This window comes from Ornithodoros turicata, chromosome 7 (assembly GCF_037126465.1).
Source record: "Ornithodoros turicata isolate Travis chromosome 7, ASM3712646v1, whole genome shotgun sequence".
Taxonomy (NCBI): domain Eukaryota; kingdom Metazoa; phylum Arthropoda; class Arachnida; order Ixodida; family Argasidae; genus Ornithodoros; species Ornithodoros turicata.
In genome coordinates this window covers 55,086,161-55,103,963 of record NC_088207.1, presented here as the reverse complement: position 1 = coordinate 55,103,963, position 17,803 = coordinate 55,086,161, and the positions used below count along the sequence as shown (strand labels likewise).

The 17,803-nt window shown below is 45.9% G+C and overlaps 1 protein-coding gene across 1 annotated transcript; it reads left to right on the top strand.

Annotated features, from left to right (window-relative positions):
* Positions 1-1,274: 1,274 nt before the first annotated feature.
* On the top strand, positions 1,275-17,410 carry LOC135401604 (venom metalloproteinase antarease TserMP_A-like). The gene is made up of 14 exons (XM_064634107.1): positions 1,275-1,408; positions 3,347-3,513; positions 5,137-5,226; positions 5,388-5,514; positions 6,827-6,865; positions 6,937-7,067; positions 8,312-8,386; positions 8,600-8,739; positions 8,809-8,858; positions 10,873-10,981; positions 12,223-12,393; positions 12,540-12,681; positions 16,464-16,589; positions 17,265-17,410. Exons 1-14 carry the CDS (start codon positions 1,327-1,329, stop codon positions 17,346-17,348), a joined length of 1,533 nt encoding a protein of 510 aa, XP_064490177.1. The 5' UTR covers positions 1,275-1,326; the 3' UTR covers positions 17,349-17,410.
* The last annotated feature ends 393 nt before the right edge of the window (positions 17,411-17,803 follow it).

The window sequence follows — 17,803 nt, the reverse complement described above, 5'->3', positions numbered from 1 at the left end:
CAAATTTTGTGAAAAAAAAATACCGGTGATGGTTGATCGGCCACTTTGGATCATCTGGGGCGCGGAATGGCCCAACAGCTTCTAGCAGGGGAGAAACTTCTTGCACGAGCGAACGGAGTACATCGAACAACACGTGCTGGGCCATGCTGGCCGAAATCGTGAGGTGCGCAAATTTTATATAGTGAATTTCAAGGATTCTTCAATGTACCTCGTAAGGTGCCATTTGTCTAAATTTTCTTCAATATATAGGTGACATCCCGCTGTATACCGGCGCCTACTTTGCGCTTCGTAACCGGGCGGACAAGTGGGAAACTTGCTCCCCGAAATGTCTGTTTTGCGCCCCTTTAGGCGGGCTCACGGGGGATGGGGGGGGGGGGCAGTGCTCCCCCTTCCCTCCCGTAGACGCCGGCCCTGACATCCCGCAACACACTCTAAGAAAAAAAGGCAGTACTTTTACTCCTTTTGCGGACTAAATGCATTGCCACAAAAATAGTCCCTTTCGGGAGTAAATGCACGGGAGTAAATGAATGTCACAGAGTGGAGACTCCATTTCACGCTCTGTTCTAAGAGCCCCAGGTACATAATTGGTGTGCATGCATGAAAATACTTTGAAGCAAACCGGCAACCGTGATATATCGAGTGATATAAAATCTTGCGACATACATAGGGCACAATTTGCGAAGAAAGATGCGCTAACCGTTTCTTACTCTGTGTGGCTGGAAAATTGCTACGCTGTCTGAGTTATACAGCCTTTTATGTCGTTCAAATTGACCAGGGCACATATTTACGTAGACTGTTGCATTCAGGAGACCATTCGCGAAGTTTAGTAACAATTTGCAGTCCTGGGGAGTAAATGTAGGGACTAAATGTCGGGTTAGGGGACTAAAATGGGGAGTAATTGCAGTCTAGGGGAGTAGAAGCTGCAATTACTCCCCGTTTTACTTCTTTTTTTCTTAGGGTGCAGTTGTCATGGTTTGAATGAATTTTCCTGGTATATGAACTGGGATAGAGCTCTAACCCCAAATCCCCTGCTTCGAAACCTGCAATATCTGCTACAAGAACCATTTGTAAGATCCACCGCTGGATAGCTGGATATACTCGGAGCAGGAATATCAGGCTCACTTTGACAGGAAGCTCGTCAAGCGGATGAATAGAAGGCTCTTCATCGAACAAGAAGATCCTCTATTATCTTGCGGAAGGACAGCCCGCTCTAAAGGGCGCCGGAAATTGTCTAACTGACGGTTCCAATTGTCTCACAAACAACGGAGCTTCGCAATAACATTAAAGAGGAGCAGAGGAGCCGTCGTGATCATTGTGCGGCGGCCTATGGGAAATTCGAAAATTATGAGATTATTTTTTCCGCTGATAGCGTGGTCTCTGTTAACAACATGCTCTGCTGCAGCATCAGGTAAGTGTAATTTGGGGGTTGTTAATCGATATTTCAAATTGATTAGTGATACGCAATGTATGGAGTGTGATCGAAAATCTTGCGAATAACAACGGGACTTTCCACCAGCAGCCTATGGTCAAGCGAGAGTTGCTGTGAGGTCGCGCTCGAATGTCGGCACAGTTTCCCTTGAAGTCGTGCCAGGACGCAATCCCTGTCTCCCATTCCTTCCTGTTGTCCTCTCTCCATCTGTCTCTCAGTGCCACAGTTGCATCGCGGCATTTAAAAAAAAAAAGTCACGCTCAAACGCCGGAAGGGGTCGTCATCGGCATGGGAGGCGGGGTTTCTCCTGGGTTTCCGACAGACGGCGCGGTTTGACCTGAAATCCAGCAAGGACTGTCCCACTCAGCCCTCTATCCTAGAGTCACTAAATAAGCTACGCTTCAGAGTATCGACACTGAGTTCCAACAGCGAGCATGCGCCATCTTGTTTCCGCGCCACGCTACCCACGCGCACTTTAGCGCACGATGCCATCTATCGTGCGCGGGTGAAATGTTGCTTTCGTTTACAAGCAGCAGTTGACGGCTTTGAGCAGGTCCCCCAAGGTCGCCATTTTCCCATGTATTTGTTCGTATCCCGATGCGTGCAATGCCGGAGGCCGCCCTTAGATACCCCATTGTTACCAGACGTTGGCTTGCGTGGATTGTAGCGCGCTAAAGATCCAGTTGAAGCACAATCCAAGCCAGGCCAAGTCACCGAAGGAGAAATGGACGACTGCAGCGCCTGCGGCGCCTGGTACGACAGGTACGCTACGTGGTGCACGCAGCCGTGCACTAGATCCTTCCGACCGCTCAACACGTTTAAAAACGGGACCAAAAAGTGAAACACGACAGAGAAAGTTGTTATACGCGTTTTATTTGGACATATAACGACTAGATTCATTCGCAGAAACAACAAAAACATTTTTCCGCTAAACTTAGCGCGCTGAAGTGATCCGGAACGGCAACAGTGGGGTATCTAGTGGCGGCCTTCTTCGTTGCACGCTTTTCCGAGGTGAGTTTGGGGGACCTGGCTTTGAGCTCGCTTTGACATCTTCGGGACGCTCTGGTGGGACAATACATCGATTATCGCGCAACTTTGTCTCACTTCAATCTTCAATACACGCTTCTCTATCACATAGGGAGCATTATGTTAGTCGTCTTTGATCCTCAAATGGGGATGGTACCGCTGTGGTGCGGGAACAAGATGGCTACTCTGCCTTGGACCTCAGTGTCGATACTCTAAAGCGAAGCTTATTCAGTGACTCTACTCTATCCTTCTCTCCTCGTTTACTGTTGCGTCGCGATTCTACTTAAAACAATACTGACGTCACTCATCTTGAAGCAGCAACGAGGACACGAACAGACAAATGTCCGTGAATGATTTGTCTGTCCGTGTCCTCGTTGCTGCTGCAAGATGACCAGTTTACTGAATTCGACTTTAAAGAGGCATTTTTGTGCGAGTGAAGTGCGTACAACATCCGGCATCTTTGCTAACTGTGGTGCATTGCTCACTTTTTTTTTTTTCGCGTTTGTGTCGCGAAGCAACTGACTCCGTCTGTAGACTCTGACTGATACTATGAGCGACGTATAGAGACAAATGGGGTTTTGGTGGAACTGCGCTGACTTGAGTCGGCAACCTAGGATACAGCCGGATTCCATCTTCCCGGTCTTTACGTGATCTTGGTCCTATATACGATCAATAGCGATAATCTACTGGCTTTCTTTAAAAAGAAGAAAAAAATCGTCTTCCCATATTGTGGATGAAGTACGGTTTCTGTAGTAGTCGAGAACGAAATTTGATTATTTGTTTCGGAACCGATGTGACCGAGATTGTTTGCAAGGGAGCTACTGACGAGTCAGTCCTTAAAAAAGAGGATCCAAAAGTGTGTCCTTCCTAAAGTGTGAATTAATTTCCCAGGCGAGAGCACGATAGTATTCCCTCGGATACTGGAAAGCAGGGGCGACGATGGCACGAAAGTACTTCGGATAAATGACGAGCTGGTACTGAACTTGGAGCCCAGTTCCGTCTTCTCGGACGTTTTCATGGTGCACACTTTTCACGATGGAATCTCACACAAGAGCTACGTAAGCCCATCTCTGTCACAACTGCATCAAAAGCATGCCTATCTCTGTTACAACTGCATCAATGCCTATCAAAACTCTCAACTGTGTTGATTACCGCACAATTCAATTTACGAGTCCTCCCTGAGGAGGTAAGGGCGGCCTTGGAGGCTAAGACACGTCTGCTACCATGACGTATAGAAAGCTCAGCGTGACGTAAACCGCAGCTTAGCGCGCAGCCATGAGCAGGGTTGCCAGATTTGGCTACTTTCTCACTGTCGTGGCCACGGCCTGCTAGATTATAACGACCGTGTCATGGCATCCGTTCCCAGCAAGCGCCGCGTTTTTGGAAGGTAGCGGTGGCGCTGCTCATCGTCCCAGTTATTGATTCCTCAACTTCTCCAATGCTTTGTACTTCAGCTTACCTTAGTATTTCTGTACAAGCGGTGGACGTTCCACAGATGTTTTATTCTGAGATTGATTATCATCATCATTCTACGCGTTTTCATAGGAGATATTGCTGTCGTCTGCTACGGATGTCGTACGTACGCTTCTGCGCTTTCAGAATTCAAATTTCCATCGTCCAGTCGTGATGCAGATCCCGCTTGCCGATGAGTAGAGCCCCTAGCGGACTGTGCGGACGGGCTCCTCAGAGGGGTTGCCGATTATGATATGGTTCTTATAATCTAGTCGGTCGTTGTCGTGGCGCCTAAATTTAGGCAATGGTGACTTGGCTATTTTCTGAATACTTCTGGGTACCGCACTCTCATTGGTTCTTAAGGAGTGACGTTCTCTCGTTTTTCCTGAGAGGGAATTCCGGCACACTCTCAACATCCGGCATCTGCTCTTGCCATGTTTTCCATCGAATAACACCACGCCACTCTTTCGCGTGGTAATTTTCGATACTGTGGTCAGTGATCCACGAGGAACAAAATGACACTATAGTTTCGAAATCGACTGGAACAGATGCGACCGTCCATTTAAAGAGTCCATCATTCAACATACGATGCCTGCACACCATTGGCCATAGAATTGGCTACGTACAAGGGTAGCTGACTACTTGACAACGGCGAGCCCTTCCACCACCACCTAGCTGACTACTTTTGACTACGTTCTCATGGCGCGTTGGCTACGTTTCAGGATTTTGACCTGGCAACCCTGGCCATGAGTTCCCACTGAATACGTATGCGTCCGAAAATTCGACATGCCACAAGCAATTGGGTATGTGAGGAATGTAGCTTCTCCTGGAGTCTGAGGAGTTGGGGACGTGGACAAAACAGTACGGGACAAGACAAGGATAGACTTAGTTGGGTATGGCTGCTATGCCTTATATGCATCGCGAGCGCCACGAGTTCTTTTTCGAGAACGCCGGAACGGGAGTGGAAAGGTTGAGGAGTGCCCGTGCTTTTTCGAGGCCCCTATCGCGTGAAAAAAAAGAAAAAGAAATCACACAGTTGGTCTAATACGCATGCCACATTGTATAGGAGTGAATAACAACAACAAATAAGCGACGGTGATGTAGTGGGATATTTCGCCTCTGAGGCGGCACCCTATCCCATATTGCTTGAGGGGGAGAAGATGGGGAATGGTATAAGAGTGAAGGTGGTGTACACAACTCACGGTAATTGTGATACAAACGTTGTTCAGCACGACGCTAAAGAATTTCACGCAGAGCTGTACCAGGATCCCCGTCAGATGGCGTCAGTTATGGTCACGGAAACAGATTACGTACAAGTGGTAAGATATATTATTACGATTATTATTATTATTCGTACGTAATTGGATCTATTAATCATTATTGAACGATCGGGTATTCCCTATCAAAAATTACAAGTGTTATTGATTGCGAAACCTACATTGAAGTTGTCCTGAGGTTGTGTTCTACTCGGCGTCAATAGGAAGGCGTCCTGGGCTCGAGGCTTCGTATACGGCCAGCACCGGAACTGGAACGCTCCCTAGAGGGCCACGTGGCTCACATAATGTTCAGTGTGGAAGAAAAGACCCATTCAGAACACGGCGACTACGGTAACAATCTGACATTTATACTGACAACTTTCCAGACCATTTATCTATTAAGAGATATGAGAAAAAGAACCTATCCACAGCGTATGAACCGCCATCGCCGCCATTTTGAAGCCAGACGACCTGCTATAGAAGAGAAGTATCACTCTTAGAAATGGACTTCACCACGTAGCACGCTACTAGCCAACCATCATCCCGAATGACAACGTTCTCGCCCCTGATTTGTTGAAAGCGGGAGGCGGAGCCTATTTTGTTGCCATTATGCACGGCACAGAATAGGCTCCGCCTCCCGTTTTCAACAAATCAGGGGCGAGAACGCTGTCATTCGGGATGATGGTTGGGTGGAAGCGTGCTATGTCGTGAAGTTCATTTTTAAGAGTGCACGATAATAGTTCCTTAAGAGTACTTGAGAGAAAAAGAAAAGCATGGCGGCAAGTTGAGGTGTGGATAGGGGACAAGTTCTCGCTTCTCTGGAGCCTCGTAAGGTTCATGTTGCCCGAGAAGGCTTTGCACACGTTACTTCAGGACCGAATTTCGTGCATAAATCTATCCAGGACTTACGAAGCTACCGTTTAAACCGCTCTGCAGTATAGGGCTATGCAAATATTCCAATTCTTTTTTCTTTCTTTTTTTTTCAATACCGAAGCCAATAATTGTGTATCCGTCAATTCCAATTGCGAATCGAATATGAACTTATTTTAACCAATCCTAGTGTTTACACGCTTTGTATTATCCTGTTCCCCTCTTTAATGTTGTAAAGCCTTGAGGGTACTCAAATAAATAAATAAATAAATAAATAAATCCTCCCGTGTAACGAGGGGGCTATTATATATGAGGAATCTCAAACGTTAATTTACCCAACTTTGGCGCTTGTCGTCTCAGCTTAGGTGCTGAGCGAGGACACTGCCTTTGCTTTCCTCCAAAGTTTCATGTATTTATTCAATGTGAACCCGCATCCAGAGTTTTACTGCGGAGAAAATATAGTATACCAATGCCTATAAAATAGACCGGCACTGACATCAGTCACGTGCTTACTATAGAACCAATAGAAATGGCCAACGCTGTCTGACGCCAGAGGGCGCCGCCGAAAGTTTCTTCCCAGAGCCGGGCTCTGTTTCTGCCAGGGCTCGTCAACTACGACACGTTCAACGTTATTTTCTTTTTTCTTTTTTTCTTCACTATACTCGGGAGCACTATAGCAGATCATTCATAGCGTCACAACCCCTATGAGATTTTTGTGACGTCAGAATTGTGGTATTTTGATAATTCGTGATTTTACGTCGCGCGATAACAACTTTAATGTGACTCGTTTCAGCGAGCCCGCAAGAGGACCTCTACCCAGAACCCGTTATAGGCAGGTTGAGCATTATAGTGTGATCTCTTTATATCCTTTTTTTAAACGAGCTCATTCGTGTCGTATTTCAGCTGAGCGAAGTGATTTCCATGGCAAGACAATGTATCCCGAAGTGCACGTCGTTGTACAGTACGACCATGCCAAGGCTTTCGGGTTCAATAAGACTGCAATAACACGATACTTCGCCATCTTCCTGAACGTGGTGAGGAAGCCATATAACTCTATAACTGGGACCGTTTCACGTACGTCACATTGTGACGCGGCTGTGACGTGGCAGTGACGTGGCATGCTGTAAGCTCCTCCCACCGGTGGTCAGTTTTCGCGCCAGCGCCCATCGAAAGATGGCAAACTGCGCTATTTTTAGACGCGACAACCATAGTTTTCGTAAAAGAAAATGTGAGAACGACAATGACGAAGCGTCTTTAGGGTAAAAGAAGGGTACCGACGCGTCCGGATTTCAAAACACTGTCATCAAGGCTTCATTTTCGAGCAAATTCTAGATGATCTCGGCAGCTGCGCCGAACAAGTGACCACCACCATGGAGACCAAACGGGTTCGCTTGACGTCATGTGAAAACACCGATCGATGGTCGATCGGCTGTCTTTACACTGTCGTGTTAGGGTTCAAGTCCTAGCACCGCTGCATTGATTATGATACCGGAGTGTCTTTTGATCCACAATTTTCCAGCTCCGAGGGGACAATCCAACGCGAGAGAATGCCATCCTCTCCGGTCGGAAATGTGTTCGTCCTTCGGTGTTTCCATTATGGGGAAATTTCGTAAACGTTACGAGAACAGACACTGATACTGCTCTGTTTCCATGTTTATATAGTTGGTGTTGTGGCTTGCCCTCCCTGCTGTGCCAATATTCTGAGAATACCGAACCGAATAATTTTCTATTGAAATTCGGAAATTCGGAATGGAATATGGAAATCGAATCGAGGAAATGTGTACTTCATAACAAACATGTATACGTACTTGAATATAGTCCCGACGCTGCATGTCCTGAAAACGTCCCGAGCGAGTGCTGCGAAGATACGAATGCACACATATATATACGCTGTGTATCCGTGGAATATACATAGTACATAAATGTATTCGATTCATTTGTATACTGTAACTATTCCTCTCGTGGTCCCTTCTGTTACAACTACTCGATACGTACTTGCTGAAGTCATATTTCTATTCCCTTCCTACATTCGTGGTAAGCTACTCAAAAAAGTAACCACGTTACAGTTAGCCTGCAAAAACAGTATAAAGAGTTACAATTACTCCTTTTGAAATGTCAGTAATTACTGTAACTAGTAAGTGCAAAAAGTAACTATAGTTACAGATACAAGTTAATTCCCAAGGCTGCCTTTGTATTCGTTTTCGTCATAGTTCCATTGACTTCGAACTTAAAATGCTTTATTCGCGCACAGCCCTAAAATTTTCCCCTTGTTCCGCAGGTGAACTTGAGATACAAGTCGATGAACAACCCAAAGGTTCAAATTCGTATCGTTGGACTTACTATCAACAAAAGGGTAAGTACCGGTCGCTCATTCACATATACGGCGTTTAAGGTTACGGCATTAAAAAATGGCCGTACCTGACATACAGCCTTAAACCCTGTGAGGTATCCGTGAAAGCGTTTTCGGGTTTTACCGTAAGCGATCGGGGGATACCCGAATCAAGGGGTAAAAGCGGGTTTAAACCTAAAAGACAACGCTCTGTGTATACACTGAGTATTATTGTAGAAAGAAGATGAACCGTACGTGGTGCGTGATCCTACGTACAAACTCCTTATGGACACCGGGTTGACTATGAACGGTCTCATGGAACAGTTCCGAAAATACGATTTTTTCCTCCAAGTCGACATTGTCTTCTTCGTCACTGCGTAAGTGCTGCTTTGTACCGCAAAACGCTCAGTTTTCATATGTGACTTTTTTATCCCCCACCCCCCCAGGTTAGACATGATCATAGGGGAAGGTCCCACACGTACAGTTGGTGTATCAGGTGCGTTGCAATCTATTAAGAACACAACTTTCAGTAACCACCGAGTTTGTTCATTTTCCTTTCCACACTCTAAGAAAAAAAGGAGTACTTTTACTCCTTTTGGGGAGTAATTGCATTGCCACAAAAAATAGTCCCTTTCGGGAGTAAATGCACAGGAGTAAATGAATGTCACAGAGTTAAGACCGCATTTCACGCGCTGTTGTAAGAGTTCCAGGTACATAATTGGTGCGCATGCATGAAAATACTTTGAAGCAAACCGTCAACCGTGATATATCGAGTGATATAAAATCTTGCGCCATACTAGGGCATAATTTGCGAAGAAAGATGCGCTAACTGTTTCTTACTCTGTGTGGCTGGAAAATTGCTACGTTGTCTGAGTTATACCGCCTTATGTCGTTCAAATTGACCATGGGCACATATTTACGTAGACTTTTGCATTCAGGAGACCATTCGCGAAGTTTAGTGACAATTTGCAGTCCTGGGGAGTAAATGTCGGGACTAAATGTTGGGTTAGGGGACTAAAATGGGGAGTAATTGTAGACTAGGGGAGTAGAAGCTGCAATTACTCCCCGTTTTACTCCTTTTTTTCTTAGAGTGCACTCGTAGATGACACACAATAGACCTCTCCCTGTTTGTAAACAAATGACGTCATAGTATTCGACAGCGCCACCAATTTGGTAGAGTCGAACTATATACGCTCGAAGCTAGAGGGGAACAAGGTCGCGCCCGAGAGCCACGGTCTTGAGGGGATTACGATGGTCCCTGAAAGGGACGTGACCTTCGGTCCTACTTTTCTTTCAATAGGAGGCAGCGAACAAGTGTCCATTCGTGGAACCCAGCCCCCCCGCTTCCGATTTGTTTCGGTTTCAGTCTGTCTACCAACGTCATGATGACGTTTCTCGGGTAGAGGTTTATTGGCAAGGGGGGCCCTTAGCAGATCTAGAGAAAGGGCTTCCCCGCTATAGATACAGTGAACCCTCGTTAATATGACCCCCGATAATCTGACATACGCGCTTTACGACCATAATCCTGGGGAACGATGCAGTGAAACCTCTGCAAATCCCCCGCGTTAATATGACAATTCTGCATTATGACCAAAATTTTCGGGAACGACCATGGTCATAATAACGAGGGTTCACTGTAATTGAAAACAAAAACGAACGAAATTAGTTGTAGGGGAACATCAGGCACAGTGAGACGGAAAAGTTTGTCGATTTTTTGTATTTTTGTACAAGAACGAAAACTTCGCATTTATAACTCCATTGGCTACAACAAATCTCGTTTTACGCTGGCCATACAAAACAAACGTTACCTTTGAAGAGATACTCCGACAAATTGCGAAAATATGGACAGCTAACTCTGGCAACTGTGTGCCCCAGGTTCGTGCAGAGTGTAACGACCAGTGGGGGAGTATGATACCAAGAGCATAAAACAAATTGATGTAAAGTCAACTTGGAACATGTAGCAAGGCTCGAAGCGCCCGATCGTTCTTTCGCAGGAGCTCACTTTGTTCGTTGCAGAACACGCCGCTGCCAAAAATAAATACATATAAGTAAAAATCACCTCGGTGCTTCTTTAAGGCCGTGTCGCGGCCATAAAAGGAAGCTACACACTGCTTTTCTTGCTAATTTTTTTCGGTTACTGGAGCCCCCAAAACGGATTTTTTTTTCGGATAAATCCGGAAGCACTAATTATTGGTGACGCAGCATCTCTGAGAGAGCTCAGAGGGTGGGCATATCAAGGACATCGGTCATGCGATTGTTACTTGTTGCCAAAAACGAAAATCATGTTATTATCATAAGGGCATGCTGCGTAGAAATTAAAACAAAAAACAAACAAAAAAAACTAGTTTTGTTGAGAGTTTGCGTTCAGCCCGTTTCCTATATAAACCTGCCAGTCTTTTACTTTCCCGTGGTTCCTTCAAATAACGGCACAGAAATATATTAATCTTTGAAATCTATAAGCAACATTAAAAAAAAAAAAAACTTATTTAACCATATTCGAATGCATGCAGGCTACGCATTTTGCGGATCAGCCTGCACACAATACAAATTTGGAGAGAGCGAAGACACACCTCTGTCGTACGACGGTACGCATCTGTTTGCGCACGAAGTGGCCCACACGTGAGTTACATTAATTAATTAATTATCTTGTACGCGCTAGAGACGATGTTCTGGGTATCCAAATATCCCACATGTTCAAAATCCCAGTCATTCAGTGTGACTTTTCAATTTTAGTTCTTTTTCTTATTCTTTCCTTTCTTTTCTTCTTTTCATTTTCTTCCCCTTTTCTCCTTTTTTCTTCTCCTTTGCTTTTCTTCCCCCATTTTCCATTTTTTGGAATAGCAAGCCGACCTCCCTCTGGCTGACCTTTCCTTTCTTTTTTCTTAATGAACATATTCCCTCCTTCCCCCCTCACATTCATCCAAATCGACCTTTGCTGTTGTTGCGCCAGAAAACATCAAATCGAACCAAATGAAAATCAAATCATATCCCCCAAATCGGCACAGTCTCGCAGTAACCTCGGTCTCAATATACAGCACTATATATATAGGCCTCTGGCTACCCAACGGAGCTCCAGGGCGTCCGCACTGCTAAGCCTAACCGTCGCTAAAATATGCATTTCATTCGCTCAAAACGACTTCAATATGGACATCGAAAACACGCGAAGATCTGGCACGTTGCGCAGTGATATCCTATAAGTCAAAGAATGATATTAAACGGTAGGAGCAACTTACACATGGTAAACGAGACTTTAGTGCGCGAGACTGCACTTCTTCAGGTTACAAAAATATAAACATGGTACAGGAACATATATACAGTTGACGGGGGAATTTTGGCATGAGATACCCCTACGTTTGTATTTGTGTTTTTACGTGTATTTGCATCTTTTCCATCACCCTGTTACCCTCTCATGCCAAAACTCCCTGTCAACTGTATGCTATATGTTCCTGTACCATGTTTATATTTTGGTAACCTGAAGAAGTGCAGTCTCGTGCACGAAAGTCTCGTTTACCACGTGTAAATAAATAAGTTGCTCCTACCGTTTGATATCACTCTTGGACTTACTCACTACCGGCAACTTGACATCGCCTATTTTTCTGCCTTCGTATCTTCTTGGTGTCCTATACTTAGAAATGCGGTCATTCTCAGACCTCGCGGATATAAGCTTCGATTTTGCCATTTTGTGATTTTGGTATTGTGTATTTTCATATCTGGGATTCTGAACACTGGGATATATCGTGGCATACCGCCAAAACAAATGGCTTGAGGATGATGGCAATGGAAGATTCACACATTCCCATCATGCACTCCCGCGATTTTTTCCCCGGATAAAAGTGATATTTCCATTCTGATGCCGTCAGTTTGGGTTGCGTCCACGATGAAGATCCTCCGGATCAGTGGGTGTCCTCTAGCCATCCAGGGGCCCAAAGCTGTCCTTGGAAGGACGGTTACATTATGAGTTACGTCTTCAACGACACCAATCATTACAAGTTCTCACCCTGCTGCATGGAGCAGATGCGTCACGTCTTCTCGTAAGTTGTTCAACTTTCCTAATATCGTCATCGCCTCATAACTGGGAGCGACAGCAACAAAACCTTCCCTACTTGGCGTCTAAAAAAAAATGCTTAGAAAGGAGTCCTCGTCTTTTCCACCACATGGCTCTGGTCAACTATTACAGGCTTCCCACACGCAAATGCTTGCACGAAAAGAACTGGCGTAAACCAGAGATCGAGAGGACCACTATGCTGCCCAGTATGAATGCTAAGAAGTTCTGTAAAATCATGCACGGCTGGAAATACCCAAAGGCTTATCCCGATCCGGTAAACGTCGTTTCAGTGACTTTTTCCCGCGTAAACGTGTCGACCGGTAACGTTCTTCCCTCTTACACCGTGATCCCGACTGACTCCACTTATCCTCCGTGTCAACACATAAAACCTGGAGCGAGGCAAACACAGTCAAGACGACACAAGCTCAATCCGCTAACATTTCGAATAGAATAGAATAGCAATAGAAGCAAAACAAAATGGAAACGACAAGAACAACAACATTTCGAGTCCGACATAAATTTCACAAGTTTCCCTAACGGGGAAGTCAACACATATTCACAGAAGGTAAGGGTGACGCAAAAGAACCGATAACACACAAGGTGACAGGACTTTCAAGTTTCAAGTCTGTCTTCCAGATACATTATCTCTTCACCCGTGAGAGCTATAAAGACAGTTGACTTATGTATCTGTCTTTTCCTAATACTTCTATCATTAAGGGGGGGGGGGGGTATATGTTTAAAGCTGATAAAAAAAGAAAAAGAAAAAGAAGGGAAAGGTTAGCCATGCTGTAGGCTTGGTATTCCCAAAAGCAAACGGAAGATAAAAGCAGCAGAGACACAGAAAATTAGGGAGAAATACAGGAAAAGACAGCTCCTTCACCAATCGTTGTGCAGACAGTCATGTAGGATGTATCAGAGAGTGCCCATGAGTTTAGATTCCCGAACGAATCGTGTCAGCGCAGAACATGACTTCAGCGTGCTGAGTAGGGTCAGGCAGCACCGCGAGGGAAAGCTGTCGGTAGCCTAGATGAGCGAGACGGCGCCGGAGACTGGAACGGTCCCAGTAAACCACGAATATCCTGGAGACGTCCAAAATGTGTCGCAGACGTCGAAGACGTCGAGACATCCTATGTACGTCCCATGGATATTCTTGATTGGATTAAAACTATGTCGCAGATGTCACAACTGTAGCTATGTTCCATGGACGTCACATAGACGTCCAGAATGTCTCCTCAAAATATTTTAGTTGTTGGGGATATCCAATTCTGTATATCCCCTCTACGTCCCAAAGAGAATATCTTGGGTACATCGAGATTTGGACATTCTGTGACGATCGCATCACGAACCAAAAAGTATGTGCAAACCGGGGCTGAATTACGTTTATCGGAAACAAAGAGCGGTCCTGTGCAATATTGCAAGATTTCGTTCCTTCCAGAACTGACCGTCTATGTTACGTTGAGCACTCATTGAGAAAGAGGCAGAGATACGGAATTCTGTGGCACTCTCCAAATTTGACTTTGGATGAACCTACTGAGTGTCTCAAACCAGAGCAGTAAGAAACAGAGTCATTACCTTGTTGCAGAATTAACACACCACGCAACTCCTCACTTGACTGCTGTTTTTGTAGGTAATCGCATTATACTTAGGCAGCTGACCATCCGTTTTGTTTCGGAGGCGAGCAGTACCCTCGCATTCGCGGAAGTTCGCGCGACAAGCAATATATAGTATTTGCTTGCTCTTGGAAAGGAAATGCTAGTACCTTTTAAATATTTTTGGACTGTGAGCTTTTCCATTTCTCTGTTTGCTTTATTTAAACCGCCGCGCTTTGTGTTCTTTATGGGAAAATTCCAGAAACAGGCATATAGGAGAAACGGGGAACGAAATAGTTATGTGGTGGCCACTCTCTATATGTACGGGTCCGTTAATGGTGCCGACACCAGCCCACCCAAGACTCCTACAAAATGTTTCAAGATATGCATGCTTCAGTATATTGTATTAGCAGGAAATTTGAGTAAGGCTCTGCAGCTAGCTAGCTTTGAAGATGATAAACGCAACTTCAACCTTCCAATAAACGTCCATGCGGCGTCTCGATCTCAAAGCTGTCAATATCCCATGGACGTCTACTGTACGTTTGTGGGATGTTCGTGGAATGTGAAACAGGGGAAGATTTTTTCGTCCCCTGGACGTACAGATGATGTCTATGGGATTTCTGGCATGCTCCCTGGGACGTTCAGACCTCCGAGTCAGGACATCACATGGATGTTCACTGGACGTCTCTGGTTTACTGGGGTGATCTTCGTATGCCGCTGGCAGACATGGAGCATGCGTCAGCTTCTACATGACACATGGGACAAAGAGATGATGGATCTTTGGCTCATCTTAAAGAGGAGTTCGTGCCACATTCAGCCGCAGCCGAGGAAGCAACGATTCCTCGATGCGCGGAATGTGGCCAGGCACAGCATGCGTCATTAGCGGGTCAATGGATTTAAGGAAGGCATTGGTGCGTATACGGCGTCTTGCTGAAAGAGCTGCGCGCAGTTGGCGGCGGATTTTCAGCTGGCACACAGAGGAGCTCAAGAGGAAGGACAGTTGGTTTCTCAGTGTTGTGGGCTTGCCGAGCGAGAGCGCCAGCACGATCATTGCCAAAAAGTTCTGCATTGGAACACCACGCCGTGTCCCAGGGATACAAGTTGAGAGTGCAGGGCGATGATCGTGGTGTAGGTGTCACTGATGACTGTAGCAGAGTAACAGGCCAGCGCCTCCAGAGCCGCTTTACTGTCAGTGAGGATCGTCCAGGCCCTGGGCGCCAACGAGGAGACGTGTCTCAAAGCGGCCTGTAGCGCGAATGCCTCGGCCTCGGTAGATGACATAAGAGGGAGCTTGAATGCGTGCTCAATTCCATCCTCTGGGATGCAAAAAGCAGCAGACGACCCAACTAAAGAGACTTGGGTTCCGGTGGTGGCTGTAGATGTGGTGCGAGGTCAGTTGGCAGGCCACAACTAGTTGGCACAGTATTCTTTTTCCTAAGACATGGAATGGGCGTTTGTATAGTGGGGTAGTGAAGTGTCCATAGGGATGGCGCATAGGGTTTCCGGGCCGAGGCTGAGGGGATGTTGCCTCGCAAACGAAGAATAGCTTGGCCGAATGCAGATGCGGGATAACGTTGGGCAATGTCACAGATGTAATGAGTAGAGGTGAGTGCGGGTAAACAAACTTGAACCCGCACCCGCACAGTACACGCGCGTGTGTGACCCGCACCCGCAAGAATTTAATATGAGGAACTCCACGATGCACAGAGTAGTTGGCACTGTCACCTTCTGCTGAGAGACCTGTCTGGGAGGAAGGCGTGCAACCAATAAGGTTTCAAACATTTCTCTCCCAATTATTGTTTTAAAATGGGATAGGGAAATGTTTGAGGTCTTCTTGATAGAAAAATTAGGAAAATATAGGTACATAAGTGAACCGTCTTTAGCCCTCACGAGTGAAGAAATAGTGATTTTTTTTAAATTCTGTGTTTGCGGCCGCGAAGCAACAGATAATGTATGTGGAAGACAGACCTGAAAGGTGAAAGAAAAGACCAAGTTCCGTTCCTTTTTCTACCTTTCCCATTTCGTCTTGTGTGTTCTTGTGCTTCACGCTTGCCTTCTACGAGTGTGTGTTGACTTTCCCGATTAGGAAAACTTGTAGCGTGTCGTCTTGGTCCACGCCTTGTCGTCTGTGTTTGCCTCGCTCCAGGTTTTATCTGTAGCCATGGATCAAGTGGCCCGTTCTGCTGCCGTGTCAGCCTCAGTTACATTACAGTACGCGGAAGTTACTTGAAAAAAGGAACTTACTTGCCTCGTTCATACTCGTCATCATCACTTCCTCATTTACTGTTGTTGTTGTCTTACTCAGTAGAACGAGTCAAGACGAGACAAGTAAGTTTCTTTCGAGTAAGTTACCGTGCAGTCTTGCACCAGTTACTGTAACATTTCTGATTTCTTATATTTTACCCTATAGCTAATATTGACCCTTTTCCTAACTTTAAATGTTTTCTATACGATGCATGGTTACCAGTATTACGATACATCAGCCTGCAAGCTGCAGTGCGTAGCTCCACGACCGAAACGTCGTCTGGGTGACAAGATCTTCACCCATTACGCCATTGACGGCTCGAGTTGTGATGCGGACGACAACAAAAAAGTAAGACAACCTTCCTCCTGTTATCTGTTATAACTTGGCTTGTATTCATCATGCAACGATCCGTGATACTTGCCTACTAGTGGGCAGTGTCTGCAGTTTACCAGACCCAATTTCATGAGAGAACTGATGTTCTGATGCATATTGTAAAACCCCGAGACTGGAACACGAAAGGACAGACACAACACGAAGTCTCAAGACTTCTCTTTTGAGACTTCGTGTTGTGTCTGTCCTTTCGTGTTCCCTGGTCTCGGGGTTCTGCATTATGCATCATTTTCACCACCTCGCTTGCTTCCTAGCCATTTTTTTTCATTGTGATGTTCTGAGGCTGGAACAATCGAAGGACAAATACATACAAAGTCAGTTCTCTCATCAGTTCATATCAGTTCTGTCACGTTCAACAGTTGCCGCTTGCGTCGATCCCGTCGTATGATTGTGTGTATGAGTGAGAAAAGTGTAAGAGTGAAAGGGTGGGATGAGTGAGAGAGAATGGTTGATGTGTCCCTTCAGATGACGCGGCCTTGGTCGATGGGGAGGTGTGTTAGCTTAGCTCAATTTGGTGGAGCCCTGGACCGGTAATCCAAAAGATGTGGTTTCGAGTCCTACAGCTGGCTATCCTTTTCAGTGACTTCCATCTTTCACCAATTTCATAGCGGGCCGCCCGTATATTTATTACAGGTGTGCGTTAACGGGAGGTGCTTGAACAAGAGCAAGTGGTTTCAGTACATCAACACGGTCATAGCCATGACGCCCGAACGATGATCAGGTGGCAACATCTGAGCGCAACCTAAAGAAAGTCATCAATATAGATTGAATGTTTTCAATTCAACTTGTTCCTCTTTTCTTTCGGCGGGACATGACTCCCTGCGTGATGACGATTCGTTTTGCTATGGTTTGAGCTAATGCACCTGAACAGCGCGAACCCGGGTACCTCCCGGGGTTCGAACCCGGGAGGTACCCGGGTTCGAACCCCGGTGCCGGCTGTGCTGTCTGGGGTTTTTCCTGGGTTTTCCTCAGACGCTTTCAGACATATGTCGGCACAGTTCCCTTAGAAGTCGGCCCAGGATGCACATTCCCCCAGGGCGTGAGTCGTGACGTTGCCCACATACGTGAGGCCGACAACGGCAAGCCCTATCACCACCACCACCACCACCACCACCACCACCTGAACAGCGCTGTGGCTTGAGCTAATGCATCTTAACAGCGCTGTGGGCTCA